At 47.4% G+C, this 12,323-nt stretch overlaps 1 protein-coding gene across 2 annotated transcripts; it reads left to right on the forward strand.

The window, feature by feature from the left end:
• The first annotated feature begins 1,120 nt into the window (after positions 1-1,120).
• OSCP1 (organic solute carrier partner 1) lies at positions 1,121-12,205 on the forward strand. Of its 2 annotated transcripts, XM_036397256.2 has the most exons (11): positions 1,121-1,256; positions 3,057-3,086; positions 7,071-7,225; positions 7,935-8,102; positions 8,456-8,536; positions 9,099-9,202; positions 9,798-9,926; positions 10,442-10,511; positions 11,036-11,175; positions 11,720-11,783; positions 12,089-12,205. In XM_036397256.2, exons 1-11 carry the CDS (start codon positions 1,145-1,147, stop codon positions 12,203-12,205), a joined length of 1,170 nt encoding a protein of 389 aa, XP_036253149.1. In that variant the 5' UTR covers positions 1,121-1,144. The 2 variants fall into 2 exon arrangements, with proteins under 2 accessions (XP_036253149.1, XP_036253150.1); XM_036397257.2 differs by lacking the exon at positions 3,057-3,086.
• Positions 12,206-12,323: the final 118 nt, after the last annotated feature.

The raw sequence follows: 12,323 nt of genomic DNA on the forward strand, positions 1-12,323 counted from the left end.
GAGACCCTGGATCCCTGGAAGTGTCCAAGGCCAGGTTGGACAGGGCTTGGAGCAACCTGGGATAGTGGAAGGTGTCCCTGCCATGGCAGGGGTGGCACTGGGTGGACTTTAAGGTCCTTTCCAACCCAAACCATTCCTCAGTGTGCTGGGGCTGTGCTTGTGCACACAGGGATCTGGGATGATGGCACAGGGACAGGGACAACGTACACACGGACCGGGGATGATGCACACTCAGATCGGGATGATGCACACTCAGATCGGGATGATGCACACTCAGATCACGATGATGCACACACAGATCACGATGATGCACACACAGAGCGGGATGATGCACACTCAGATCAGGATGAAGCACACTCAGATCACGATGATGCACACTCAGATCACGATGATGCACACTCAGATCAGGATGAAGCACACTCAGATCAGGATGAAGCACACTCAGATCAGGATGATGCACACTCAGATCGGGATGATGCACACTCAGATCAGGATGATGCACACACAGAGTGGGATGATGCACACTCAGATCGGGATGATGCACACTCAGATCGGGATGATGCACACACAGAGCGGGATGATGCACACTCAGATCACGATGATGCACACTCAGATCGGGATGATGCACACACAGAGCGGGATGAAGCACACTCAGATCACGATGATGCACACTCAGATCGGGATGATGCACACTCAGATCAGGATGATGCACACTCAGATCGGGATGATGCACACTCAGATCACGATGATGCACACACAGAGCGGGATGATGCACACTCAGATCGGGATGATGCACACTCAGATCGGGATGATGCACACACAGAGCGGGATGATGCACACTCAGATCACGATGAAGCACACTCAGATCACGATGATGCACACACAGATCAGGATGAAGCACACTCAGATCGGGATGACGCACACTCAGATCGGATGATGCACACTCAGATCACGATGATGCACACTCAGATCGGGATGATGCACACTCAGACCGGACGATGCTCACTCACTCCGGGGCGATGCGCAGGCGCGCCCCGCCCGGCCAAGACGGCGCTCCCCGATTGGCCCCGCGGCTGCCCGGCAACGGCGGCGGCGGCGGTGCGGGGAGCGGGGCGGCCGGGCCGGGCCGGGCTGTGCCGGGGCCATGTCGGCGCGGACGCTGCCGCTGCTGTTCCTGAACCTGGGCGGGGAGATGCTCTACATCCTGGACCAGCGGCTGCGCGCCCAGAGCATCCCCGGAGAGAAGGCGCGCAAAGGTGAGCGGTGCGCGGCTCCCTCCGCTCCCGGTGTGGCGGAGCCGCTGCCGGTGTCCCAGGGCACGGCCCTGCCCCCGCTGCCGGTGTCCCGGTGTGGCGGAGCTCCCGGTGTGGCGGAGCCTCTCCCGGTGTCCCCGGGCACGGCTCTGCCCCCGCTCCCGCCTCCCCCAGAGCGGCTCGGGCTGCTCCGCCCGGCGGTGCCGCTTCCCGGGATGCCACAGAATCACAGGGTGAACTAGGTTGGAAAATACCTTTAATATCACCCAGCCCAACCCATGCCCTAACACCTCCCCATCAGCTAAACCCCGGCACCGAGTGCCACCTCGAGTCTGTTTTTGAACTCCTCCAGGGATGGTGATTCCACCTCCTCCCTGGGCAGACAATTCCGTTCCCCAATCGCTTTTTCAGCAATATTTTTTTTTCTAATTTCTAACCTAAACTTCCCTTGGCGCAGCTTGAGGCTGTGTCCTCTCCTTCTGTCAGCTGTGGCACAGGGACACACAGGGACACGCTGTGCTGTCACCAGAGGATGCTGCGGGCTCACGGCGCCAGTTTCCCTGCCCCGATTTCAGTAATTACCGCAGTAATTATCACGAAATCAGCCCTCAGCGCTTTGTGCTCTGCCCTGGGCAGCACAGCCCGTTGGGTTGAGCTCGGTGAAGTTCCTCAATTTCCTTCCCAGCCCCGAGGGTGTTGCTGAGGTTGGTTTGGGAGGTTCTCACCCAAAAGGAGAAAGTGGAGTTTGTGTTGGTGTTTCTGTGCTCAATTCGGGGGTTAAAGCTTCAGAAATGAACTTCTGGACTCAAAATAACCCAGGATTTGGTTATGTCAGCCCAGCTCCTGGACAGTTTGGGGCAGAGCAGGTTGCTTTGCAATGGGAAGGAGTTTCCGGGAATAAAATTATAAATCTCATGCAGAGACGGCACATGCAATTATGTGAAATTCAAGTACCAGTACAGCTCCTGAAATCCTGGCTTTTATACAATCTCATTTGGCCAAAATCCTTGTACAAACAGAGCCTCGTGTCTTCACGTAGGCCATGAAACTCCAGCTCCCAGCCAAGCATCTTTGCATTTACCACTTCAATTTAAATCCTTGCTTTACAAGTCCTTGCACCTCTCTGTCAGGGCATGGGGAATGTGCCTTGGGAAGCTCTGTGATGTTTTAATAAAAAATCAACTTGGTATGAGCTTGGTATTGTTATCCCTTCTGCCTGTCCTTTATGAAGTGCTAAACAACAAAGGGTTCACTGTGTAATCGTTGTGTTGTTTGTGAGGGGGGAAATTTGTAATTATTCATGTGTGTCCTGATGAGGGGATGATGTGACAGAAGTTTACTGCTGTTCATTCAGGGACAAGTTTAGGATTTTAGCTAAATTAAATCTTGGTGGAGTATCTCAGCAGGAGAATTGGGCTGTTTTAGTTTGTCCACACACAAGATTTTTTTTTTCCTTCCAAAAAATTGGTGTTAATTTCACTGAGATGTGGTTCATCCACACTGAGGTGTTTGTTGATGCTTAAAGCTGTTCACTCAAATGTTGGTTACTTCTAAGAGCAAAATACAGCTGAAAACTACCCAAGCTCATGCAAGGGGTAAAATTTGATGTGCACTGAAGCAGCAGAATTTTATCCAAGGGGAGGGTGAGGTTCTCATTCACTGCTGAATGCTGATGAGAAGAGGCAAAATCCATTAGTTAGCTTCTTTTTTTTTAAGTTTATTTCTTTCTATTTTCTTTTCTTCTCCTTGCAACTCTTGTTCTTACATCTTGAACTGCTGTTTTGTTTTGTATGCTTCGTGTAGATGAATGGACAGATGTGGACAGGAAACGAGGTACAGTAACTGCTGGCTGCATGCACACCTGGGGCTCATCGTGCCTGAACACCTGAGGCTGTTCCTGCAGCCTTCAGTCAGTGTCACAAATGAACAAATAATGCTCACCTGCTCCTCAAATTACTGTAAATCAGTGACAAAAATACCCCCAGACCGTATCTTAAAATCATATGGCCTCAAAAATCAGCTGTTAATTTAACCAAGAATGTAAATGGATCAAAGCTTTTTATCCTGGTGGTCTTGCCTGCAAAAATGGTGTTTGTGTTTCTTTACCACCGTTTTCATGCAAGCATGTAATTGTGTGAGCATTGTGCAGGTCGTTTTTCTGCTTAATTGCAGGAATATTGGGTATATTCCATCTTTTTAAGGTTTTATCTCATGCATTGCTCAGGGTTTGGACAGGTGAACTCCAGGGATGATCGAAGGCATTCCCATCCCAGCTGCTTTACCCCACCTGTGCTGGTGGTCACACCTGGCAGAGCCATCCCAAAGGAGCAGAAGCCCTCAGCTCATCCTGACTGGAGGATCCTGAGGGTGGGATTGAGCCCTTGGGTGTTTCCCTCTGGAATCTGCCCTGGAACAGGAGCCTGCAGCAGGGGAATGAGGAAATGAATCTCTTGAATCTCAGGTTTTTGTTCAAGTGAGCACGAGCAGAACTTACAGGGTCCTTCTGAGCAGCCCTTTTTTTAGGAGGGATCAAGGCTGTGATTATCAAAGTTGTGATTGGTGTTTTGCAAAACAAGCATCATTTTGGTAGGTTTTAACATTTACTGAAGGTAAATGCTGATGTCCTGGGGTCTGCCCCAGCTTTTTTCTTACCATTACATCCTGTTTCCAAGCACACATCCAGGGACAGATTCCATCCCATCCCAAACGAGGAGGAGCTGCCCAGCGCTGCGAGGCAGGGGACAGGGCTGGCTCAGGGGCAGGTCCCAGGCTGACCCTTCCCTTCTCCTGTGAGAGAGAGCACTGTGCTCAGTGCTCCAGGGGATCTCAGGGGGGTTCTGATGTCAGCCCCTGTCAGTGACAAGGTCCCTGAGGAGCCTGTGGCACTCAGGGTGACTGTCCAGAGCACAGAATGTTCCTTCTGCTGCGCCAAACATCCTCCAGTGAGGCAGAGTGGAAATTTTCCAGGGTAGAAATCCATTTTGATTTAGGTGAAATGTACATTTTTGAGTTGAGTCTGTGGTTAGAAAGCATAGCTCTGTAGCCTGACTGCAAAAGCCTAGGCTCAGAGAAACTGCTTCAGTGAAGGACAGAGATAAGGGGCAGGAGACAGAGGGTGATAGAGAGAGACAGAGAGACTGCTGTGAGAGCTGCTCAACCTGACCTAAGAATTCTTTCTGATAAAGAAGAACTAGCGGCAAATATCACACAAAATTCGTAAAAATGAATATGTATGAACCTACTGTGAAATTATATGCATATGTATTTGAGAAAGAGATAAAAAGAGACCTGAAGTTCCAGAGGTACATGTGTCATTTTAGAAGAGCAATTCCCACCTGCATCCAGCGCTGCAATAAACATAAACCAGCTTTACAACTTTCACAAAGGTTGTAGAGTTTTGATTATCTCTGCAAAACACCAGGAAGCACCAGCATCACCCAGGCCTAGCTCCAGCCTCCTGTCATGCATCCCAGCCATGCCAGTGACACCAGTCTGTCACCAGAGACTTGGTGTGAGGAGGCCAAAGCCACCATCACCCCCAGCTTCAGTCCTGTCCATCACACTGGGTTCCCCTCCTCTCATCCCAGTGATGACCTCCCCTCTCTGCTCAGTTGCTTTTTCTGTGTTGCTTGTGCCACGTCCCTGGGCCAATGCTCCTGTGTCACCTGCCATGGCCACTCCAGGGCCCCCCTGAGACCTTTGCTGTGTCATTATCAAACATGTGAGAGATTTATTATCGATTTGCCCTTTACCATGATTGATTTTTTTTTTAATGTCTTTCTCAGTTCTTTTTATAGCCCACACAAGAGGTTTTAATTTCAGAATATAATTTATGACTCTGGTTTTTCTGTTGAAAAATCAGTGTACTGGGAGGTGTCTGTCTCCTGCTGGTTTGGGTTGTTTGTGGCTCTCCAAAGACAGGAGAAGTCTTTCTCTGGGCAGCACACACAAGCAGCTTAAAAATATTTTCCTTAATAGTAGAATAAAGCAGAAGTTCTTATTTTTGTCATAATTGATTCCCTGCAAAATTAACTAGATACTAATATCTACTAGTACTGATATATTTTATTTTCTCCATGAAAAATAGGGGATTTCTGCCTGAGATTGCAAGTAGGGATTGTTTTATGGCCAGTTTGTTTAAAAGGAAGGAGGGACTTTTTTTCCCCATTTGTAATTAGGTGTATTCTTAATCCAGACTGCTCAGGAGCTGAGGATCTGTCTGTGGTTTTGGGGTGTTTAAGCCAGGACTAGGGAGCCCTGTCAGGTTCAGCAGAGGGGCTGCTGAGCTGTGTGTGAGGAGCCTGGAACCAGCAGGGAGGGAGGTTTAGGGAGAGGTTTGGGGCCACTTCAGGAGGCCTCTGCCCTTGGGAACACAGCTCTCCCTGCCCTGGCTCCCAGCAGTCCCCAGGGAGTTTATCCTCTGGGGAGAGATGAAGTGACAGGGAAATCAGGAAATTACCTTTGTTTTGTCTGCTGGGGTAGGACAGGTGTAAAAAGCCAGGTGTCTGACCCCCCCAGGGAATCATTAAGGCAATAACTCAAACCATTGGTCACTACCACTCTCTCTATGTTCACTTTTTCTTCTTTTCTTTTTTTTAATTTTTTTATTATTTGCTCTGAGATTTTTCTAATCCACAAGAATTGTCTGGCATTATGAGCTTTGTAACAGTTATCTGCTTAGGAAAATCCACACTTGTACAGTAATCTGTGACCTGATGCATTCATTTACCTTTTTTTTTTTTTTTTTTTTTGATAGAGGAATAAATGTTTATTGATGATAACTCTTTAGAGTGTATCAGGGAGATAATAAAAGTGGCAGATCCAGCACAAAAGCTCAGGTGCTGCATCTGCTGGAAGCACTGCACAATGTTTTCCATCTTGTTTGCATTAGAGGCTCAATCACCAGAGCACAGCCCTCACACTCAGCACTCCTGAGCTCTAAGAACTCCTCAGTAATAAAACAGTTCCATGGCTAAATTTACACATTAAAAATTAACCACAAGTAAGGAAGTTTGGAGTTCTGCATTTGAAACTCTAGGGCCTGCAGATGTTTCAGCTGTGAGAGCCCTGAGTGGGTTGATGTAGATCCCAGGGATATAAATGCTTTATTAAATACCTGCCAGTGTTAATCTGATTGGAATAAAGATTACAGAGAGCCCTGCAGGAGCTTCTGTTGAGAAGTTAAAAAATAGACTGGTGGTGTCAGAGGGTGTGGAGGAACAGGCACAGCAAAGATCTACCACAGTGCAAAACTCTCCTTAGGAAGCAGAACTGCAACTTTTTAAGATAATAACACATCAGAGCAGCCTACGAACAACATTATTTAAAAATTAAAACTGCCAACCATAGCTGTAAAACCAGGGCAGCGAAGCCAGCCTTATTCCCACTGGCAAACAGGGCCTGCTGCCTTCAGCTCAGGTGGCATTTGTGCCCTGGGGGACATCAGGTGGCTGAGGCCAGGTGGGGCTGAGACAGAGCTGGAGGCAGAGGGGCTGATCAGGGGGGACTGAGACAGAGCTGGAGGCAGAGGGGCTGCTCAGGTGAGGCAGAGCTGGAGGCAGAGAGTCTGCTCAGGTGAGGCAGAGCTGGATGCAGAGGTGATGCAGAGGGGCTGCTCAGGTGAGGCAGAGCTGGAGGCAGAGGGGCTGCTCAGGTGAGGCAGAGCTGGAGGCAGAGGGGCTGCTCAGGTGAGGCAGAGCTGGATGCAGAGGTGCTGCTCCCCCTCTCCCGTGGTGCTCTGTCCCTGGTGTGCCCCTGGCATGGAGCAGGAGCAGGCTGTTCTGGAGCAAACCACAGAGCCTAACTTTGTCTTTGCAGTTATGAACGACATCATCAGCACCATGTTCAACAGGAAATTCATGGAGGAGCTGTTCAAGCCCCAGGATCTGTACTCCAAGAAAGCGCTGCGCACCGTGTACGACCGCCTGGCCCACGCCTCCATCATGAGACTCAACCAGGCCAGCATGGACAAGGTAACACTCCTGCTCCCCAGCTGCCCTTCACCAGGTTCTGTCTCAATATTTAACCCGTGGCTTTTCCATTTTGAAGCATTTTGGAGCAGCTTTCCTTGTGAAAATGGTTCTCTGTCACTGTCATATTTTCTGAAAATCCCTTCGCCCAGGATTTTTCTCCTGGGAAGCTGAGAAGCCTCAGAGAAAAAGGAAAACAAATTCTCATCTCATTTGCTTCTCCTGTGTTGTGCTGACATGTGGAATGTGTTTGGAGATTGTTTACCCACAGGTGATTGTTTCATTGGTTTCTGCTGTGAGTTGTTTTCACTCTTTGGCCAGTCAGGGCCAAGCTGTGCAGAGACTCTGGAAAGTCATGAGTTTTTATGATTATCTTTTTAACCTGTAAGTATCCTTTCTGTATTCTTTAGTATAGTTTAGTATAGTCTTCTTTAATATAATATAGTATCATAAAATAATAAATTAGCCTTCTGAGAACATGGCCCAGATTCGTCATTCATCAGGGCACCTTGCAAATACAATAGTATTGCTCACTGAGCACTGGTGCCATTGGAGACCCAGCAGGAAGGCTGGGGATGGGACTGCAGTGCTCTTGTTTTTTAAGAAATGGAGCTAAAATGGTTCCTTGTGTCACAGGCAGGCGCTGGCCTGACTGAATCTCTCTCTCCATGCCCAGGAGGTTTCCAACCAACATTCCTGTGTTTCTTTGCAGCTCTACGACCTCATGACCATGGCCTTCAAATACCAAGTGCTGCTGTGCCCTCGGCCCAGGGACATTCTGCTGGTCACCTTCAACCACCTAGATGCCATCAAGGATTTCATCTCTGACTCTCCTGGCATTCTGAACCAGGTGGATGAGACCTTCCGGAGGCTGATCGAGGTAAGAATCCTCAGGAAAAGGGTGGGACACACTGTGGTTTGACTTTATGGGGTTTTTTACCTCTCAAGAGATTAATTACTGCATTGGAGAGGGCTGTGAATCAAGTGGTATTCTTTTACTGGCCCAGTTTAAATCAATATGTTGCTTATTCAGCCTGATTTAAGTCTCCACTGATTTCAGTAGATATTAAATCAGAATTTTAGTGGCAGACAATTATTGATAAAAACCAGCAGCCCCCTTAGAGCATCTCTGCTCCCCCTGCAAGTGGATCAGAATATTCAGCTTGTTCCCTCTTTCCCTGGATGGATCATGGCACCCCTGTAAACCCTTGCATGATGATTTTCCTTTTCCAGACCTACAACCCTCTCTCTGATGGTGAATTCCAGCTCATCAGGCAAACACTTCTCATTTTCTTCCAGGACATGCACATCAGGGTAAGAGCCCAAACCAACTAGGCAGGGAGAATGATGGAGTTTGGGGCTGGAATATAAAGGGATCTGCTTATAAACACTGCAGGTTTGGGTTTGTTGTTTGTGCTTTTCAATGATCTTGATGTGCTTGTAATTGCACTCGAATTTCACAAATTGAGCACATATTCTGTAATAATGCTGAATAATTCTACAATATTATGAAAAAAGGAATCTCTACTAGTGTGATTTGCTGATTGATAAATCTGTTTTTCCTTTTAGAAGAAACTTGATAGGAAACCTGAGCATGAACTCTTGATGTTCTCTAAACAAGCTGGTCACACTCACGTGCATGAACAGGATGTAGTTTTTAATATCATTTATTTAATGTTAGATCAGTGTGCCCATCTTCAGCACCACAATTCCACGTCACTGGCTTTGTAAATACATCCCTCCACACAGATCAAGAGCTCTGGGAAACCTTCCCCAGCACAGGCAGAGAGGCTCAGGCTCAGATTTCAGGGAATTTGGACGGGAAGGTCTGCAGGGGATTTCCCCAGGCTGTGATGTTTGTGATGTCCTTTTGCAGGTCTCCATCTTCCTGAAGGATAAAGTGCAAAACTCCAATGGTCGCTTCGTGCTGCCAATCTCAGGGCCCGTCCCGTGGGGCACAGAGGTGCCAGGGCTCATCAGGTGAGCTGGTGCCATGTGTGGGGCACAGGGAGGAGCATCCCATGCCAGAGGGCTCAGAAATCTAGCTCAGACTGACAATCCTGGTACATGCATAGCTGAAACTCCAGGAAATACTATTTAAGGGGCCTTTTTATTATTATTATTATTATTATTATTATTATTATTATTATTATTATCATATTATATTATATTAATTCTATATGTTTATGTATTATTTATATTTAATACAATTTAAAGGGGAAGATTTGGGACTAAGTTTCCCAGCAATGAAATGCTGAGCTGCTTTTGGGAGTTTTCTATCAAAATTAATTAGCTATTATTAATTTATCCCATAGCAGAGGCATTTAGCAATGTACAGAATTATTATTATTACACAGATTATTATTATACATAATGTAATGTATTATTATTATTATTATTATTATTATTATTATTATTATTATTATTATTATTATTATTATTATTATTATTATTATTATTATTATTATTATTATACAAAATAGAGTTTTATTCCCCTCGTGCAGAAAGCAGAGGAATTAGGTACTAAAATCAGGACTGAAGCTACTAAATGTTTCAATAATGCCTCGTTTTTAAGGATATTCAATCACAAAGGAGTGGAAGTTAAAAGGGCTGAGTTCACCACTGCTGGGAATTATGTTACTCCACAGAGGGAAGGATCTTTTGAGCTTTATGGAGACAGAGTCCTCAAACTTGGGACAAATATGTAAGTAATTTTTGTTCTGTGTAGAAACCTGAACCAAATGCTGATGGATTGGTCAGAAGCACATCTTCAGCCTGGTGTGGTTTTGGCCTCTTTTGCTATTAATTATCAGATTGACTTTGTTACAAGGTGCTGTCCTGTGTGGACAGTGTATAAAGAGCTGCAAAAAATGGGCAAAACTTTGATTTATGTCAGTGGAGCTGAGGAAGGAGTGTTATCACCTGGTGCTGCATCTCATGTGAAATGTGATTTAATGTTACCACAATCAAGAAATCCTCTCTGTTCTCCATGCTGGCCTTAATGAACATTTTCCATCCAAAGAGATCTGTGTTCCTTCTCACAGCTTTGTCCCTCACACACCTCACTGCCTCACCATTGCACCACACTGAGCTGCAACTTCTCATTGCAATTGCTCAGTCTTCAGGGAAATACCCTAAAATTCTGCAGCCTGTGCTGCTCCCTCTGGTTCTGTACCTGGTCCCAGAACAAGCTGTTCTTGACAAGTGTTTTCCCTGCAGGTACAGTGTGACCCGGCCAGTGGAGACACACATGTCAGGATCTTCCAAAAACCTGGCATCCCAGGCAAAGGTCAGTGCTGTCCTCCTCCTGTCCCTGCCTAAACTGGCCAAATTCTGAGTCTATAGATATGGGATAAGGTCAGGGAAGCTTTTCTAGTGTTCTCAGAGCCTCATCCAATCCTCCCCAATCCTTTGAAGCCAGGGGAAGGGCACATTTTCCCAAAGAATCCACAGACTCCTGCAAGGATATTCCTGGTTCCATTTTAATCTCCTCAGAAAACAGAAAGTTGGCTTTACAGATTTCTCATCCGTCCAGTTTAGCTGGAAAAGTATCTTGTGCTGAGTCTATAAATTCAAGCAACCATTTCCAGCCTGGAGCTGGTGATTACTGTGGTTATCTGCACAATCTGTCCTAGGAAAAACAGGGAAATGAATGTGTTTATATCCCTCTGAAGGACATGTATGGAATAGCAGGAATATATGAAGGACATGTATGGAATATCAGGAATATGAAGGATATATGGAATATCAAAGCTCCTTGCAGCCCAAATCTCCCAGGTAATTGCCCAACAAACCCATTGCTGTTTCCTGCAGGAGAACATAGCCCCCAACCCTCTTGCTAAAGAAGAGCTGAACTTTTTGGCCAGGCTGCTGGGAGGTTTGGACATCCAGAAACCTGCTGGTGGCGAGTCGGGATTTCGGCTGAACTTGTTCACCACTGACGAGGAGGAAGAGTATGCTGGGGTCCTTTTGGGTTTGGGGTGCCCTGTGGGGAGCCCTGGAGAGCAAAGCTGGCCCTCGAGAGCTTTGGGGTCAGAGCAGTGTGTTGTTATCCTGCTCCAGATGCCTCCTGTGATGCAGCTTTTCTCCCAGTGCCACTGGACAGAAATATCCCCCCAGCCATTTTAGCAGGATGTTTCTATCTGCTTGTTTCTGCTGCAGAAATATTCCTGCTGTTTCTGCACTTAGTAAAATATCTAGAACAGGGAGAATCCTCCAAACTGGGGTGAATACCTTATTTTGCCAAGTAGGAACAGAGGAATTGCCAAACTTCATGGAATTCCAGAATGGTTTGGGTTGGAAGGGACCTCTAATTCTACTCTGCCATGGAAGGGATGCCTTCCAGTAGACCAGGCTGCTTCAAGCCCCATCCAGTCTGGCCCTGTGAGCATCCTCTGAGCATCATTTGTGCCTACAGGAGCCTGATGAAGCCTGATTTTTATCATTTCCTTATACATCTTCGTGGGATTAACCACTCTTTTCATGTTTTTAACCAAGACACGCTGCACAGACCAGACCAGAGGAGCTGTCCTACAAGGTTATCAACATTGAAGCCACACAGGTACGTAACATGTTTCACATCACTGGTTCTCACCATCCCTGCCTCACTAAGGACTGTGTTTCACCCAGAGTAGGGACTTAAAAATACATTTTCCCCCATTTCACTTAAGCTTGTAACGAAGTAATGCCCAATTTTCTGCCAAGACAGTGGAACTGGTGAATATTTACTAAGAAAATTTGAATCCTGACAAACACCAGAGCAAGTTTTTAGCCGAGTTGGGGGTGTAGAAGGGGCACGTCCCAGCCCAGCCCGGGCTGCGGGGGCAGCGCTGGGGGCTGAGCGCGGTGTGTGTGTCTGTGCCGCAGGAGCCGGCGCGGCGGGCGGAGCTGTCCCGCATCCTGGGCGAGCTGGACGTGGCCGAGCCGCGCCCGGGCAGCGCCGAGAAGGGCGAGGACCTGCTGGCACTGATGGACGGGCTCTGAGCGGGACATGGGGACAGCGGGACAAGCGGACACCGGCTCTTGGGGACATTGAGACACGCGGACACAGGGACGCGCGGACAGCGGGACACCCGGACAGCGGGACACGCGGACACCGGGA

This window comes from Molothrus ater, chromosome 24 (assembly GCF_012460135.2).
Source record: "Molothrus ater isolate BHLD 08-10-18 breed brown headed cowbird chromosome 24, BPBGC_Mater_1.1, whole genome shotgun sequence".
In the NCBI taxonomy this organism is placed as follows: Eukaryota; Metazoa; Chordata; class Aves; order Passeriformes; family Icteridae; genus Molothrus; species Molothrus ater.

Excerpts from the sequence above, each read along its gene's own strand:
- OSCP1 (XM_036397256.2), top strand. The coding sequence starts at position 1,145 with ATGTCGGCGCGGACGCTGCCGCTGCTGTTCCTGAACCTGGGCGGGGAG. Across the intron at positions 3,087-7,070 it reads AGATGTGGACAGGAAACGAG|TTATGAACGACATCATCAGC; the intron begins GTACAGTAACTG and ends TTGTCTTTGCAG. Across the intron at positions 11,176-11,719 it reads ACCACTGACGAGGAGGAAGA|ACACGCTGCACAGACCAGAC; the intron begins GTATGCTGGGGT and ends TTTTTAACCAAG.